Here is an 18,162-nt window from a genome sequence, read left to right as displayed (position 1 = left end):
GAAAATTGTCTGTTCATATCCTTTGACCATTTATCATTGGAGAATGGCTTGATTTCTTATAAATTTGAGTCAATTCTCTATATATTTTGGAAATAAGGCCTTTATCAGAACCTTTGAATGTAAAAATGTCCTCCCAGTTTATTGCTTCCCTTCTAATTTTGTCTGTATTAGTTTAGTTTGCATAAAACCTTTTTAACTTAATATAATCAAAATTATCTATTCATATTCAATAAGGAAATCCAGTTCTTCTTTAGCTACAAATTTCTTCCTTCTCCACAGATCTGGGAGATAAATTGTCTTTTGTTCTTCTAATCTGTTTATATCACTCTTTATGTCTAAATCATGAACCCATTTAGACCTTATCTTGGTATATAGTGTTAGGAGAGGGTCAATGCCTAGTTCCTGCCATACTAGTTTCCAATTTTCCCAGCAGTTTTTGTCAAATAGTGATTCTTATCCCAAAAGCTGGGGTCTTTGGGTTTATCAAACACTAGATTAGTATAATCATTGACTATTTTGTCCTATGAACCTAACCTATTCCACTGATCGACTACTCTATTTCTTATTCAGTACCAAATGGTTTTAATGACCACTGCTTTACAGTATAGTTTTAGTCTGGCACAGCTAGGCTACCTACATTTGCATTTTATTTCATTAATTCCCTTGAAATTGACCTTTTGTTCTTCCAGATGAACTTTGTCACTATTTTTTCCAAATCTGTAAAATAATTTCTTGGGAATTTGCTTGGTATGACCCTGAATAAGTAGATTAATTTGAGTAGTATTATCATTTTTATTATATTAGCTCGGCCTATCCATGAGCAGTTAATGTTTTTCCAATCAAGTAGATCTGACTTTATTTGTGTTGAAAGTATTTTGTAGTTGTGTTCATATAGTTCCTGACTTTGCCTTGCCAGATAGACTCCCAAATATTTTACATTATCAACAGTTATTCTAAATGGATTTTCTCTTTTTATCTCTTGCTGCTGCACTTTGTTGATAATATATATAAAAGCTGATGATTTATAGTGGATTTATTTTGTGTCCTGCAACTTTGTTAAAGTTGTGAATGTTTTTTAGTTGATTCTTTAGGATTCTCTAAGTATACCATCATATCATCTGTAAAGAGTGATAATTTGGTTTCCTCATTACCTACTCTAATTCCTTTAATTTCTTTTTCTTCTCATTGCCAAAGCTAACATTTCTCATAGGATACTGGATAGTAATGGTGATAATGGGCAACCTTGTTTCACCACTGATCTTATTGGGAATGATGCTTGCTTATCCCCATTACATATGATGTTTGCTGATGGTTTTAAATAGATGTTACTGAACATTTTAAGGAAAACTCCATTTATTCCTATATTCTCTAATGTTTTAATAGGAACGGGTTCCAATACAACTTCTTGGCAGAGGTGGAGAGCTATGAGTACAAAACAATATATATGTTGTTATATTTGACCATAGTGTGTTAAGTTAGTTTTGATGAGTTCCCTTTTTAAATCTCATTTTTTGCTAAAAGGAAGGTTTTTTTTAATGTATACATATACAAAACAGAAAGTGACATAAAAACCAAAACAAGATCAACAAAAACTAAATTTAAAAAATAAAATAAAACAAATGCAAGAAGAATTAAAAAACAATGGAACAAAATGTAGGATATGTCTAATGATAAAATAAAGCCAGATAAAGTCAAACTATTGGGAGACAGGGAAAGTTACAAACTCATTTCAGGATTATCTTCAGCCCTAAAATGTCTTCTGAGATCTGTATCAAAAAAGTCATGTGGGTACAGATAAAAACCTTATTTCAATAAATGCTTTCTAACTTGAGAAACATGTATAAAAATAAAATTCAAGTCTAACCACCAAAAAAGGAAATGTAATTACTTGAGGTTTTTGCAAATGTGAAAGAAGATCTACATAATGTTTTACTAATCCTGGCCTATGCTGAGGAGGATATAGAGTATTAGCAATTACAACTTCCAAGAGAAAACCATTATCATGTGTAGCACATGGACAAAATTCCTATCCTCATCCTCCCTCCTATCCCAGTAGCAGGACCCAAATAATGCCAACAACACAGGGGGAATTTTCATATTTAAGTAACCACAGACATTTGTGTTACTTAGATTCCTGAGTCATATCAACTACTTTTCCTCCAGAACCCTGAAGAAAATGACACAATTCCCACTCCTAGGACATTACAAATATGCACCCGAGTGCATGCAGTGACAGGCATGAAAAAAAAAATGAAATGAACTAATAGTTACATACTTTCAGCAATCCTATGTTACTAAGGGTCAAAGCATGTCATCAAGTCATTAACTGACTGTGGAATGATTTGGGAATTTAAGACAGAACACAAAGTAGATGCAAATGTAATATTTTGCCAGTTCAAGAAGCTTTCTGAGTATCATGTACAGTTTGATTCTTTTTTCTCTATTTATTTCACTATTGATTAGCCAAGAGAACTTGTAATTCTAGTATCTAGGAATGCACATGTAAATATTTGTTATAAGACATGGTTCAAAAAAACTAACCAAAGTTAGCCCTAAGCAGAAACATTATGATGAATGTTGCCAAAAAGCAAAACAAAACAATTTATCCAAACAGACAAGAAAAAAAGATTAAGAAAAACCAATAAATATCTTACATACACAAACTTATTCCAAACATCCATGCTCTCTTTAGAATCTTTTAAATCATTAATGCTTATTTAACTTCTTTTTAAAACTCAAGAACATGCATAAAATGATTTATAAAGTCAGAAAAGAAGGAGAAGGTTGAGATGGAAATGTTAGAAAAACAGGAAGAGGTCAAAAGAATTCAAGTTTCAGAGTTGGAGGAAATCCCGTCCTACCTGTTGAATTCCCTTTAGGACATCCCCAATCAGTATTAGGGGAACATAAAACTTTCTAAATCAGCCCACCCCAATCCTGATTGATCCTAACTGTTAGGAAGTATTTCCTTATATCATCTAAATCTGGATCACCCCAACTTTTACTCACTATTATTCCTAGTTCTGTGTTCTAGGACTAAGCAGAACTGGTATACCTCCTCTTCCACAGGACAGTTATTTACATCCTTGAATAAAGCCATGATGCCTTCTCTTCTCCAGGTTAAACATTCCTACTCCCTTCAGCCAGTCTTCCAATTGTCTTAACTTCAAGTTTTCTCATCATCTTGGTCCCTATTCTCCTGGATGCATTCTAGCTTGTGGACATCTTTTGCTAAGATATGATGTCCAGAACTAAATATTCTAGATGTGAGTTTTGCTGAGAAAAGTACACAAAACTATCACTTTTCTAATTTTGGACACTATCTCTTGATGCAGTTTACAATATCATTCTGCCTATCTCTCCAACTTAAAAAATAGACAATAAGAAATCACATTAAATTCCATGCAAAGGCGTAATGAAAAATATTTTATGAAATCAAACAGCAACGTGTCCCTTATTCATATAATTTGCAGAAATGGATTGGATAGATTCTAGAACCGCAATTTCACTGGTTTAAGGAATTCTCAAATGAGGAAACTGTATCAATGTATATTGGTACATTCCTCACAATTTGTCATTACAGTAATCTACTTGGAACACAAAGAGATTAAGCGATTTGCAAAAATTCATGCAGCCAGTATGTCTCAGAGGTAGGACTTGAACAATGATCTTCCTCTTGGCAAGTCCTACCTTTCTCTCTATTATACCAATGGTGTCAAACTTAAATAGAAAGAGGAGTTCCTACACAGTAGTGTAGTGTCTTGTCTCAGGACAAGGATCCAAACTGCTTATTGACTTAGAAAACCATAGAGTGATATTATCTATGTTATATTGTATTTTATTTATTTATATTATTTATTATATATTGTATTTATTCCACATTACATTATTTTTTATTTAGTTAAATTTTTTTTCAATTACTTTTTAATTGACTTGAGCTATACTCCAGTATATGGTCACATATGGAATGCTTCATACATTCTATATACTGCAACTCTATAATTATAGAATATCATCAGGAAAATTCCAAATTGCTTAACTTAACCTAATAAGAAGATAACTTAAACAAGTACTGATTTGTTTCCCTCAGCAAAAGAAAGCAATATTGTGTTGTGGAGTAGATTAATATAAAGAGGTCACACAAAATTCAGAGTATACTATTATTTTGGCATTGTTCAGAATTTTTTTTTCAGTTAGTATAAATTAAAAGTGTCACTTAATCACAATCAAAAGAAAAATGATACTACAGTACTGATTTTCTAAAACAACTTTTAGCAATTCAGATCATTCTTCTATTTTGATAACAACAAAATGTATCCAAAAATATATCTATATGATGTAAGTATCAGACTTGTAGCAGCTGTGGCACTGACAAAACCATATTAATTTACATTTTAAAATACTATGCCTTATTTTTTCTGCTAAAATTATTACCTATGTTGGCCAAAGAATCTTATTAAGTGAGCATTTAAATAAGAGTCTGAAAAGATCTAGCATAGAAACCAGAAGAGAGACACTAATCATGGACCATAAAGATTCTGGAAGCAAGAAATAGTTTTTGCTAAGTAACCCTTTTACAATTCTCTGCCTCCATGGGTAAATACTTAATAACCACTCAAATGTTTTAATGTTCTATTTAAAAAAACAATAAGAGAAATGACAATTCACATATTACAAAAAATTTTCATTACTAAAAGTCAAAGAACCCAACCTAATATCTGCCCAAATCAAGTAATGTGGTATTTCAGAGTTAGGTTTTAACAGCAATTAAAACTCCTAAAGCATGGACGAACATTTGTTCAACAGGAAAAGATGAGACTTACATGAATGCTATCAAAATGTTTTATATAGATTGAGGAATAACTTAAGTACTTGAATCTGAAAAAAGTCAGCTAAGCACTTAGTCAATTTATGTTTTCTCTATGAAATATTTTGTGAAAGGTAGATCTTAAAAACTACTAGCATGCACATCACTCCAGGAATACCCATTGTGTACATTCCATATTACAATCCCAAGTCTTAATTAACATCCTGATTTCAAGGACAGAGCCTTAGCATTCCATTTCCCTCCTCAATAAGACACAATGACAGTTAAAAAACAAACAAACAAACAAAAAGAGCAAAACTCTTTCTGTTGTTGTTTGCTTGCATTTTGTTTTTCTTCCCAGGTTATTTTTAACTTTCTAAATCTGATTCTTCTTGTGCAACAAGGTAACTGTATCAGTATTTGTACATATATTGCATTTAACATATGCTTTAACATGTTTAACATGTATGGGACTGCCTGCCATCTAGGGGAGGGGGTGGAGGGAAGGAGGGGAAAAGTTGGAACAGAAATGTTTGCAAGGGTCAATGTTGAAAAATTAACCATGCATATGTTTTGTCAATAAAAAACTATAATGATAATAATAAAAGCAACAAATATTCACAGCTATATACTGAATATTATGAAACAGATTTAGTTTATGCATATTAGCTTCCATAAAGTTGTGTTCTATGCTAAAGTTTTTTTTTTAAAAAGCATTGGAAAGTATTATGGAAATAGAAGAAAACATTAATAGTAAGTGGCTAGATGAATTATAAATCTATTACAAAAACATGTAACTCCTGAGATGACTGGCATACCTAAAAGATTTTAAATCCAGACTTTCCACAATGACCAGAAAAATCCTAGTCTTTTAGGAATGTAGGCAAAGATGATCAACCAGACTTCCTAGGGAAGAAATTTTAAAAAGAGGACTCTCAGGGCATTTTCCCTGGCTCTTGCCCATGCCTAGAATGCTCTCCTTCCTCATGCAGCTTCCCTGGTTTTCTTCAAACCCCCACTAAAATTCCACCTTTTCCTGGAAGCTATTCTAGATTCCCCTTAATTCTAGTGCCTTCCTTCAGTTAATTATTTACTGTTTATCCTTTTAGTAACTTGTTTATATAAATTTGTTTACATATTGTCTTCCCCATTCCTCCTCAGCAAAGATTGCCTTTTGCACTTCTTTATATCTCCTGCTCTTAGCCCAGTACTTGGTATATAGTAGGCACGCAATAAATATTTACTGACAGACTACACATTGGAATCTCTTTCTCTAAACCATTCATTTACTAACCATAAAGATTGTAATATTCAAGTGCTCTTTTGCCCTGATCCTTTACAAATTTGTAAGAGAATTAATTTACTGAAGGATCTGGGGTTTTTATTTTATTAAAATATATTTTAATAGTTCAATTGGATCTGTGATCTCACTCATGTTATTTGATTAGATAAGATCAATCCATCAATACATTTTCATCCTACTAAAACTTTCATCCATTTACTCCCAGAAATACTTCACAGTTCATCCACTCAGGTTAACAGGAGCCTTCCTTCTCCTCTAGTTCTCTTGATATAAATGAAGTACATAGGCTGTCCACCTTTTGTCCAGCTTAACTGACTTACACCTTCTTTTCTATTCATATATTTGTCTGAGTAAATTCACTAGGTCACTTCTTTCATGAGCTTCTTTCTTGGCAGTATACTGCATCCTCACACACACCAGTGGCCTTCACTATGTTTTGCCTGACTCACAATTTCAAGTATTGAAAGACTAAGGATCTAAGATTCACATGATTAAATTTAATAAATTCTAAAATCATATCTAGTTTAATATTCTGACTTTATACATAAGGGAACTCAGGCCAAGGTAATCTAAGTAGCTTGCTGTCACATATCATTAACAACAAAAATCAGATCTAGAAACTAGATCTCCTATTACCTATTCTATATTTGTCATGGTTTTTTACAGATATAAGCAAAAAGTTATTTGGCTATGTAAAAATGAGATATAACCACTTAGATAAAGTTTGTACTTATAAAGCACTTATAAACTACAAGGGTTATATAAATATAATCTATTATTATCAGTAGAGTTCAGATGAGGGACTGACTAAGTGATCCATCACTAAAGCTTAGAATAGCCTGACAAACAGAAAGGGGAACATGAGCAGAAGATTTACAGAATATATCCCATTTGGATAAGAATAAAGAACAAGGAAGACCTTTTCTGAGCAGAGTTGTTACTAATGATTCCCTCCCACTCATCTATTTTATGTTTACTTGTATGTATATATCCTGCTTCCCTTAATAAGATGTAAACTTTTTGAAAGCATGTCTTGTTTGTTGCTTATCTTTAAATCACCAATGCCCTACACAGAATGTACTTAATAAATGCTCATTTATTGACTGACTGGTTCCATTGGGAGTAATGCACTATAAACCAGAAAAAGGAAATGTGGGAAAAGGGCAAGCTGAAAAGACCTGGGAGGATCTATAAATGTTAGCTCACTTTACTTAAAGCAATATCGTGTGAAAGCACTAACTTGGATAGAACAAAGACAAACTTTACAAATGATACTGTTCAAGTACAGATGATTTGTACCTAATATTCCTTCACACTTTACGAAGTTTATCTGTATACTTAAGGTGGTTTTTTTTTATTAAAAAAATCTCTTCCTCTTCCCCCTTTTTGATTTGGGTATGAGAGTAAGACCCAAGATCACCTAGTGAACAACAAGAAGGGGGACTCTTGGAATGCAGTGGTAGTGTTTTTTCACCCTTGTTCTTCTGGTAGATCTGGCCAAAGGTAAAGAGCAGAAAGTAAAAAAGAACCCCAAAATTTAATTATCTGTCCTAGAATAGATAAAAATAGAATATAGTGGGCTCACATTATATTAGATGGATTCCTTTCTTCACCCATTCAATAAATATTTATTAAGCACCGACTGTGTTTGAAGCCCTGTACTATAGTAAATGTATATTACTCATTGTAAAGGAGTCGTAATTCCCTGTTTAAAAAAAGAAATAAAAAATAAATTTTTCCTGTTATGTGATTCTTAAATATTTTATCCTTAAAATTACGTTTAACTATATTTTACTTTAACAGAAAAAAACACTTATTTTAAATTTAAAAAAACCAAAATTTATGCTCAACTTATGACTAAATACAGAATTCTAATTACAAAAGTATTTTTCAGTTTCTTGGTATGCAAGAGAAGCCAAACTCACAGTTCATCAACCCTAAACATTTTGTTCATATAAACAACTTCATTATATTTCTGAACTATTTTGTGGGAACAGATGTTTTCCAAGTGTAATACTTCTTACTATAGCATACTAAGTCAAATTTAGGGAAATATGTAGCTCTTCCATAAGCATGAGTCAAGTGATGAGATGATTTTTGTCAAGTTTATGCCTTCCTCTCACCATGGCTTTCTGAAGACCTGGGGAAGCAGGTATCAAGTAGTCCTTACCCTCATCCAAATAAAGATCTTAAATAGCCCAATATCTGAAAAGTTAATAGAACAAGTTACAAAAGAAATATTAAAGAAAAAACTCCTGAGAGTGATGGATTATATGAGAATTTTATGAAACTTTTGCGTGACGCCAATGCTATACAAATCAGTACCCCAGTACTATACAAATTCTTATCCATAACTGGGGCAGGGGGAAATCACCTTACCAGAATTATTTCATGAAACAAATATAGTCCTAATAGTTAAAGCAAAGAAGGATAAAAAAGAGAACTACAGACCAGAATCATTAATGAATATCAATTCAAAAATTTTAAATAATATCTTGTCAAACAGACTAAAATGACTTGTCGAAGAAACTATTTATTACAAATGAATTGAATCTATACCAGGAATGTAGGGAAACAATCAACACAATCATATTAAAACATATAAAACCAACGTGATTATCTCAACAGATACCAGAAAATACTTTGACAAAATTCTACACTAAGATATGCTTAAAAATCATACAATGTATATTCAAGGGGAAATTTTTATTTTTAACATTATTAAAAATATCTATCTAAAATCAAAAGTAAGCATTATGTGCAATAGAGATACACTAAAACCTTTGCCCAAAAAATAAAAGATTAAATCAAGGATGGACATTCTCCTCATTTACCCATTTAGAATGGCTAAAGAAATTATGGTACATAAATGTAATGGATTATTACTGTGTTGTCAGAAATGATGAATGTGATGAATACAGTGAATTATTTTAAAATATATATGAGCCAATACAGAGTGAAGTAAGCAAAGCCAATATAACAATACGATGACTACAATAATATAAATGGACAGAACAACCACACTAGAACAAAATTATAAAGAATAAGAATGACTCACAAGAAGAAATACAAGAGACACACAATGAGAAGATACATTCAAACCATTCATTTGCAGAGATGGGAAATGCACAAGTGTTGCACACTGCATTTGTTCTGAATTTTTTCTATGTATTGATTGGTTGTGTTGACTTTCCCCTTTTTGTATTTTTTAACTTTAAAAAAATACTGTGTTTTACAAGATGACTTCCAAGGGGACATAAGGATGGGGGACACGGGAGAAACTATGGTGGTAGAAAAAGCAAAAAACAACAATAAAAATTTATTTTTAAAAAAGAAAAGAATACAAATGGGTACAAATTGCTTCCTACAGAATTACTATACTAACTCTAGACAGTTCACCTAATTTTCCTCTAAGATAAATATCCAAAAGGCTCAATGGAATATGGATCATATCCACACAAACAGGCTTTTGTAGGGTTTTAACAAAAGCTCAAGATAGTTTGGGGAGGGGAGTTCCCACTAATAAACCCACAACCACCATAGAGTTCATACCCCATCTGCTACACTAATTACCAAATTTCTTGAAAGGCACACCCAATAAAGATTCTGGAAGGAGATGGTTATAGGAGCAGATTAAAAATTATAAATATAGGACTATTTATAAGTATGTAAAAAGAGAATAATGAATGCTATATTAAAATCAACGATATTTTCAATCTATACCTAATGAACCTATGAGAAAATTCAGTAACAAGAAACATTTCTAGGCAAATGGCACAACCAACATGAACTTTAAACTGCAGTTAAATATAACAACAAAACTATTTTTAAAAAATGGCCTATAATGTCAAAGAAATGTCAAAAGTATAGCTTTAAAAAAAGGCAAGCACAGTTTTTTTTTTTAATTTCAAAAAATTTACTGTTTGATGTACAAACACAAAAATAATGTAAACTGTTAAAAAGCTCTGTGATATACCATGTTTCAGTCTTACTGTACCCTTTTTAATTAATGAAAGTTAAGATGTTACAGTGACTGACAAACTGTTAAGACAGATCTTTGGAATGATGAAGCTAAGGTCTAGGTTTGTCCTTTTGTAAACTAATCAGCTCTTTGAATTCCTGAAGGTTGCGGGACATATAATTGTATGATCTTTTTCTAGATGCATGATTAGTATGCTGCTGCCTTGTCAATAAAGCAGTCTGTAATACAAGTGATAAGAATAGCATTTACGATTTTGGAAATTGCCTTTGCCATACCACAATGAAGTGGTAACTGAACATTTGACCAAGATTTAGAACCACTATGCAAACCAGTCATCTTCCTCCTCAGCACTCAAAAAGACTCTGTAAAGAAAATGCCCTCTACCTTAAGTGGGAGGAGGGGGGAATTTCTAAGAGAAAAGTATTATTAATAGTGAGAGACTGAATTTGCTTATGATATTTATAATGAAATAATTATTGGGCTTCAAATGATTACATAGTCACTTCCAGTTTTTCCCTGATATTTTAAAGTCTACCCAATTTCAAATGATGGAATTCATGTGCTTCCAGACAAATAAATGAATTGCAAGATTAGCCCATAGTAAGTGTTTAATAAATGCTTATGGAATGATTGACTACATAACAGAGTGTACAGCAGATTCATTCTGCTTGTCATCAGAGTTCTAAAATGTTGAAAATTTCTGAAGCAACAGATCAAACAGATCAGGGGCACTTAAAGGCCTTCACATCTCAGGCTTCAGTCTATCCAAGAGCATTTAAATCAGTGTTCCATTAATTCCACTTCCAAGATGGCACATCAGGAAGTCCTGGACACTTCCCCCCTTCTCTTTTTATATTCCTCTCAAAGTCCAATATTTACACAAGTAGGAGAATAGAGAATAAGAGGCCCTATTACGGACTCAATTAAGTCCTAAATTAGACTAGTAACTGTAGCTCTCTGATAATGAAATTGTAGCAGGATTCCCAAAAGCTCTTTAAGAAGGTTCTTTCCAAATGCTTAATCCTATGTATTTGTTACTAAAGATATCAAATAAGTAAGGAAAATGTATTTTTCCTAAAGCTTATTCTAAATTAACCCTTGAACTTTTTTAAAAAGAAAGAAAAATGGGGAAAAATTGAGTATTATGAAAAACAACCTCTAAAGTTATTAACAATACTTTGAATCATGAAATTGTTTAAAATAATCAGTTTCAGATATTTCAAAAACCTCAGCCACTTAAAAGTCAAATTTTTAACTTGTTCTCATTTTCATATTTCACTGTTTTCAACATCCTTTTTCTGTTTTTGTTTTTATTAAAGTTTTCAATTTACAAAACATGCATGGGCAATTTTTCAACATTGACCCTCGAAAAGCTTTCTGTTCCAAATTATCCCCTCCTTCCTCCACCCCCTCCCCTGAATGGCAGGTAATCCAATACATGTTAAATGCTTCAACATCTTTTTTAAAATTGCTAAATGAGAATACTATATTTGGTAGAACTTTGATCAAATTCTCCCTGTACAACTTACTTTCATGGAGGCACCTGCTTCATACTGGTATTTCATATATTAAGCCACTAAAACATCTCATACTCTTTTAAGTAAATTTTTTTATCTCATGCTGCCCCCTCCATTCAGTTTCTATTTTATAATTGAAGTCCTTCCTCATCATCTCATAGATTTGGTGATGTAACTCTCTGGACCAAAAAAAAAAAAAAAAAACATTCAGTGGTTCCTTGCTGATTATAACCTACACTTTAAAGCATTCTATACAATCTATAATGCTTTTCTAGTTCTTCTCCATATAAACTCCACCATTCTTCAGATAGACACATATCTGTCTTTCAGTTCTCCCTCCCCATGCTCAGCTAATGAAATCCAATTCAACTTCTTGATCTAAAATCCCTACTTCTAGAAAATCTCCACTAGCCATCATGAAAATGACCTCTCTTTCCCTTAAACACAGACTTTCCATGCATATAATCTGACAACCTCTATTGATTTTGTCTCTCATTGTTGACCAATTGCTACATAAAAATATTTTTTTATCTTATCTCCTCAATTAGATATACAACTCCTTAAAGGATTAAACTTTGTACTTACCTTCATCACCCAAAAATATTATGAATTTAATATATATCTAATTTAATTTGGGATTCTATTTGCCAAGTGAGGTCCAGTCCAAGATATTAATGACGAATTACTTTTTTATCTATCCATCATGACCACATCATTCTTCCTCTCCTTTAATTCTTCTTTCTATCTTTCTAAGATACTCACTTTACTTTTCAAAATCCTCTCCTCAATTACATGGGACATACATTTCTTCTCTCCCCCCTCATTACACAATCCTTTCTTCATTCTCCTATGTTCTAGGTACATTAACCTATTTATAAAATGTTTTGTCCAAAACTACTATCTTTGGCAGTAGATTATTCTTTAAATAAGACAGTATGTTGAATTCAATAAACTTTTCATCCTGAATAATAATATCAGTAACTAATAAGTTACTAACAAAATAGGACCCCTCAATCTTAATTCCAAAAATCAAAAAGCCAATAAACAAGAATCTCTTCAGTCCACAAAAGGGTAAAAATGTTTTGGACTATAGATTCTGAAAGTAATCACTCAATTTAAGCACATTACAGTGTTTATATAATGCTGTTCCATGAGTATCTGAAACTAATTTCTAAAGTTTCTAATAGTTTCAAATGTTGATAATGTTACTTATTACTTTATTAAACAAGTAAAACACTGAAACAAAATTAAATAAGTGTCTGTGTATCACTATGTTAGGCACTAAGCAGAGGGACACAAAAAGCATGGAACCTAACACAGTCCAATTCTCTGACAGATATGCTTATCAATGGCCTCAGGGGAATAAAATGGGAATAAAACTTAATTTAACATTAATTTTTATATATCTAAAGCAAGAAAAAATCAATTCTAATTATATTTTTTACATATGAGATAAATGAGACCTAGATAGGTTTCAAGTGACTTATCCAAGGTCCCAAAACTAGTTAAAGTGGTATTAAAACTCTGGTGTTGCAAATTTCAGAGTCCAGTACCCTTTCCATCAGAGGACGTATGTTGTTGCTTATTTCCAAGTAGATTAGGCATTTCTGCATTTACTTTCATAAATGTTACCTAACTCATTTTTTCACTTAACAGCATTTTCTAGACCCAAGCAAAAAGTACATATGTACAAAAAGTACATACATATATACACATATATACATACTGGTTGGTTGGTGTTAGTTGTCCTTCATACTCAAAGAGAACCAAAATGATATTATTATGTTAGAATCAAGTTACGATGTGTCTGTGGCTGATCAGCCCAATATGAGCTTGGAATGCTCTGCTACAGTTCAGACACAAATAGTCCATATGAACATTTGGGGAGGATGCTCTAATTTTGTGCATTTGGTATCTACCTGATCCACCTTACTCTCACTCGTGGCTCCAAGAAAGGGTGGAATGCACAGCAGCCACACTCCAATAAACCATTTTGGCAAACAGGCTAACCAGAACTCTCGCTCTGTAACAAAAGGATCTCAAACCCTATGGTGAGTTAGTGGAGTATCTACCCCGGACCCGTAAGACTTTCCCTGGTGGAATGAGTGTATAAGAACAATTTGTTCCAGGCCATGAAGGCAGGTAAAGCAGGTATTATGGAGCACACATGTAAATAAATATGTGAACACATGTATATGTATATGTGTCTCTCTGTGTGTGTATATGACGCAAATACCTAGACAGAAAAGGCTTTTGTAGACCTACAAATATACATGTTGTCTCCTCAGCTCTACTGGAAATCCCTGAATGTCAGGGACTGTTTTGGCTTTTGACTTTGTTTCCTCAGGACTGATGACAGAATCTTTCTGGTGCATATTAAGACATTAATAAATTCCTTGTTCACTGACTGAAAGATTTTCACAATTTTGCAGCCCTTTCTTTGAAACCTTTAAATTTCAGTTTCTGAGACAGTTTAAAAGTGAGCGAGTGAGAAATAATTCTTTCCTTTATGTTTTACGACTGATAGCTTCTGTTCTGTGACACTAACCTTTATTGATAAGAAATATCAATATTCAGTTGTCTGGAGGAAATTTAAACTCTTACTTTACTTACTGCTTTTTCCAAATATCAAAAAAGTATTCAAGTAATCAACCTTCAGGAAATAATACATATGTTTTAAAACCAGCTTCTGACTTGAAGCAAAGATGTTCTGAAAATTGGTTTTTCTCCAATATCTGAAAATTTTTTCAGCGTATCTGTGTATTCAAATTCAAATCAGAGCACTGGCAACAGTAAGCAAATATCAATATTTTAATTATTCTTGTCATCTTTTTTTGTCCTGACTAACATACAATTTTGAGTCCTGTGGAGTCTTGAAGCAAGGTTTGCCATGAAATAAATCCAAGTAAGGGAACTAAAATTTTACTATTCAAAGCAAAGTAAGTTGTCTAAGGAACTCAGTCCTGGATCCCACCCCCACCATGCATCATGCAAAAAAAAGAGTTCTCCATTTTTATTTAGTTGCTCTCTAATGACTCCTCATTAAGATTCCATTTTTAGCTTAAGGAATGAAGCTTTAGAAGAATGTCATTATCTAGAATTTATACAACATGGAATGAGCTAATTACAAGTGTGCTGTTATAGAAAAGCACTAGATTTAGAGTCAAAAGACCTGGTTTTCAATCCCAGAGGGGCTTGCTACCTGTGGGACCCGAATAAGCCATTTTATACTTTTGTGAGTTTTTTTTTTTTTTTTTTTTTTTTTTTTGGTAAAATGAGGGAGTCTGACCAGATGATCTCTACTGCAATTTCCAGTTCTTAATCCTATGAGTAACTCAGGGAACCCACAACTAAAATTACATTAAAAAAGGGAAGGGAAGAACAGGAAATACTGAGTCCCAATAATAATAATGTCTTTAAATTTATTATTGAAGCAACAAGCAACAACTGTTAGATTATACGATATAATGGAACCATCTCTGATCTTTAAAAAAAAACATTATTAATCTAAAAGAAAGTGAAAGCAAATATGTAAAATATGCATAAGTTTCCCATTTTGAGGAAAAAGAGGTTACAATATAATCAAATAAATTATAGAAGGCACACAAACTATTCAAATATCAATAATTTAATTATTCTTTTCATCTTTTTTTGTTCTGACTCACATTCTGACACACATTTGTTCTGACACACATACAATTTTGTGTTCTGTAGAGTCTTGATGAAGAACATTCTTAAGTCTACCTTGAGACACAAGACAAGCTCCAAGAGATAAAATTACTTAAAATTAGACCCAAAAGAAAAAAAAAAGGCTTTGCACGATCTGATCAATTATTTCTGCTTCAGAAGATGTAGCTAAGAAGTAACAACATAGAAAAGAGGCTACCCAGCTGTGGCCAGTACATATCTGGAAATACCCAATTTCTTGACTGACATGAGTATTCCTAAATACAAGTTACAGAACTCTGACTGCTTCAAATATAATAACCCTGGCTGCTCCAGTATTCCAAAAGTTGAAACTGCTTTTCTCCACTATTAAACCACAAGAGGAATTTATATTTTCTATCCAGAGTGGAAAAGAAATCAGGCCCAGTCTTGTAATCACTGGAGAAACCTTCAACATACAAGAAAAAAAGACTAAAATAAGAAGCACTTGAAGAGAAACAAGCCAAGAACTAAAAAAAAAAAAAAAAAAAAAAAAAAAATTAGTCCTGGGAAGGAACAAGGTTTGCCATGAAATAAACCCAAGTAAGGGAACTAAAATTTTACTGTTCAAAGCAAAGTAAGTTGTGTAAGGAACTCAGTCGTGGATCCCACCCCCACCATGCAGTGTATATTCTTAAGGCTGCTGTGTATGTATCATAAGTTAGCAAAGAAAAAACAGACTTTGTAGAAATATGTCAACACATGACATAACTTGAAAAAGTTGGCTGTTCATTGGCACGGGCTGCAACTTGCAGGGCTCACATTAAGTGGCTACTTTCATTACTTTTCTTGTGAGGTTACTTCCATTGCCCCGGAAAATATCAAGTTAAAGACAGCTAAATAATCTCTTTTATGTACAAAACTGTATGGACAGTTAACGAATGTAAAGTTCATAAAGAACCAGTCCTTGCCGAACAGATTGTTTATTTCAATTCAAGACAGCCCTGGAAGTTTCTTCTACACCACAACAAAAATAGGAAGAATTCCTCATTCAACCCCTACATCACTTGTAACTAAATTGTATCTAAATATAAATGTGCAAGAGCCACTCAAAATGCCTACAAGGCTACACGGAGATGGGAGTGGAGAACCTCTCTCTCTCTCTCTCTCTCTCTCTCTCTCTCTCTCTCTCTCACACACACACACACACACACACACACACACACACACACACACACACACGATTTCACGGTGTACCCAGAGCCTACGCTAATTAGGTCCCGTGGGCAAAACGCAGGCGCCTGTTCATTCACAAACGCACAGCCAATAGATGGGCACCAACACCCTAATCCAGAAAGGCGGGTATCTGCGCTGTAACAGAGAGGAGGGCATGGGTGGATGGAAGGCATGTGTCAGATTCACACCCACCCGGCGACCCACAGGGCAACGTTTTGCACGCCCAATCCCGACACTTCCACACAAACGTGCCTGCCCGTAGCTCCAGCGGACACCGGCTACGCCGCGGCGCACGGAGGGCTGCGGCAGGATGTGGAAGTGGGAGAGCACCCCCGCCCACGAGCACGCAGACATGAACACACACATACACACGCAAGCTCAGACAGAGGCGCGCCTCAGCTCTCCCCGGCGCACATGAGACAGGCCCATCCGGAAGATGTGGAGCAAAACTTGAGATCTGTGCACCGCACAATTCCAAACCCGCGTCCTTCTCCCTTCCCTGCACACACACACACACACACACACACACACACACACACGCAACTAGAGAGTGTACAGGTTAATCCACCCCAACGTCTCTCCAGCTTTCAACCTGGCAGTAAAATAGGAGGGGACGATATATACACACACGCGCGTGGCAGCCGCGTACTCACCTGCCTGCACAGTGTCTGAGAGGTCATGTCCGAGGGCCACGGTTCTGGGAAACTCCTTCAGTTTTCGGGCGCTGAGGTTGAGCCCCCCGGAGTTGGCCGCCTCCTCGAGCGCCCGCTCCAGACCTCGGTTCAGAGGCAGGTTGTAGCCTCCCCCGCCGCCCCCAGCTCCGGCTCCAGCCCCTCCACCAGCTACTACTGCCCCAGCTCCGCTGTGGTGGTGATGGTGATGGTGATGGTGATGGTGATGCTGGTGCAAGGCTGCAACCGGGAGCGCAGGGGCGAAAGGTTGGGGCTCACTGCCCAGCGTCGCCATCTTCTTCCCCCGGTCCCCCCACCCCGCCCCTCCGCGCTGGCGGGGGTCCCTGCGCCCCCCCGGGGGAAAGGGAGATTGTGCCTCAAATTGTGCCCCTCTCTACAGGAACAGACGGGCAGGCAGCGCCGCGGGGAAGGGGCAAGAGAGTGGAAGTGGCGGGCCGCGGCTGCCCGTTTCTTAGAGATTTCCTTTCCCTGGGAAGCGAAGGACGGCGGCGGCGGCGGCAGCAGCAGTAGCGCGCATGTGTCTCTGGCTGGGGCTCCCTCCTCTCCGGCCTTTCTCTTCCTCCTCCTCCTCCTTCCCCAAGCTGTCAATCCAGCCCCGAGTCCGGGTTAGGGCAAAGGCGTCTTCCCCATGCAAGTCCAACTTGCCCCAGCCAGTTCACTGAGCATGCCCACAGCCCCCGCGGGCAAGAGGCGCGACTTTAGACAAGTGGGAGAGTGGGGGAAAGGAGGTTGGGCTAGCTGTCCCCGCCTCCGCCTCCGCAAGAGGGTGGAGAGCAAAGAGGGACTGACTGCGCCCAGCTATCGAGGTGCCAACCCCGAACAAGAAAGGAGGGATAGAGACACCCTCAACAAAGAGAAGTCAGCGCCCGGAGAGGGGCACAGTCCTTGAAACCGGGGAAGGAGTCTCACACACACACACACACACACACACATATCGGAGTGAGGGGGCTGACTTTTTGTCCAAGGCTCCCTTTTCTCCT

General features: G+C 35.4%; 1 protein-coding gene across 4 annotated transcripts in view; it reads right to left on the bottom strand.

Annotated features, from left to right (window-relative positions):
* LRCH1 (leucine rich repeats and calponin homology domain containing 1) overlaps positions 1–17,912 on the bottom strand; it is a 231,477-nt gene extending 213,565 nt beyond the window's left edge. For 2 of the 4 annotated variants that reach the window (XM_031961918.1, XM_031961920.1), the window contains exon 1: positions 17,144–17,908. In XM_031961918.1, the coding sequence (XP_031817778.1) occupies positions 17,144–17,456 (313 nt within the window). In that variant the 5' untranslated portion in view covers positions 17,457–17,908. Of the gene's footprint in view, positions 1–17,143 lie in introns of all 4 variants that reach the window. The other 2 variants (XM_031961917.1, XM_031961919.1) reach the window with 2 other exon arrangements.
* Between the last annotated feature and the right edge of the window lie 250 nt (positions 17,913–18,162).

The sequence above is a fragment of the Sarcophilus harrisii genome, chromosome 3 (genome assembly GCF_902635505.1).
Source record: "Sarcophilus harrisii chromosome 3, mSarHar1.11, whole genome shotgun sequence".
Classification (NCBI taxonomy): domain Eukaryota; kingdom Metazoa; phylum Chordata; class Mammalia; order Dasyuromorphia; family Dasyuridae; genus Sarcophilus; species Sarcophilus harrisii.
The sequence above is the reverse complement of the archived record's forward strand: the minus strand, read 5'-3'. Positions and strand labels throughout refer to the sequence as shown.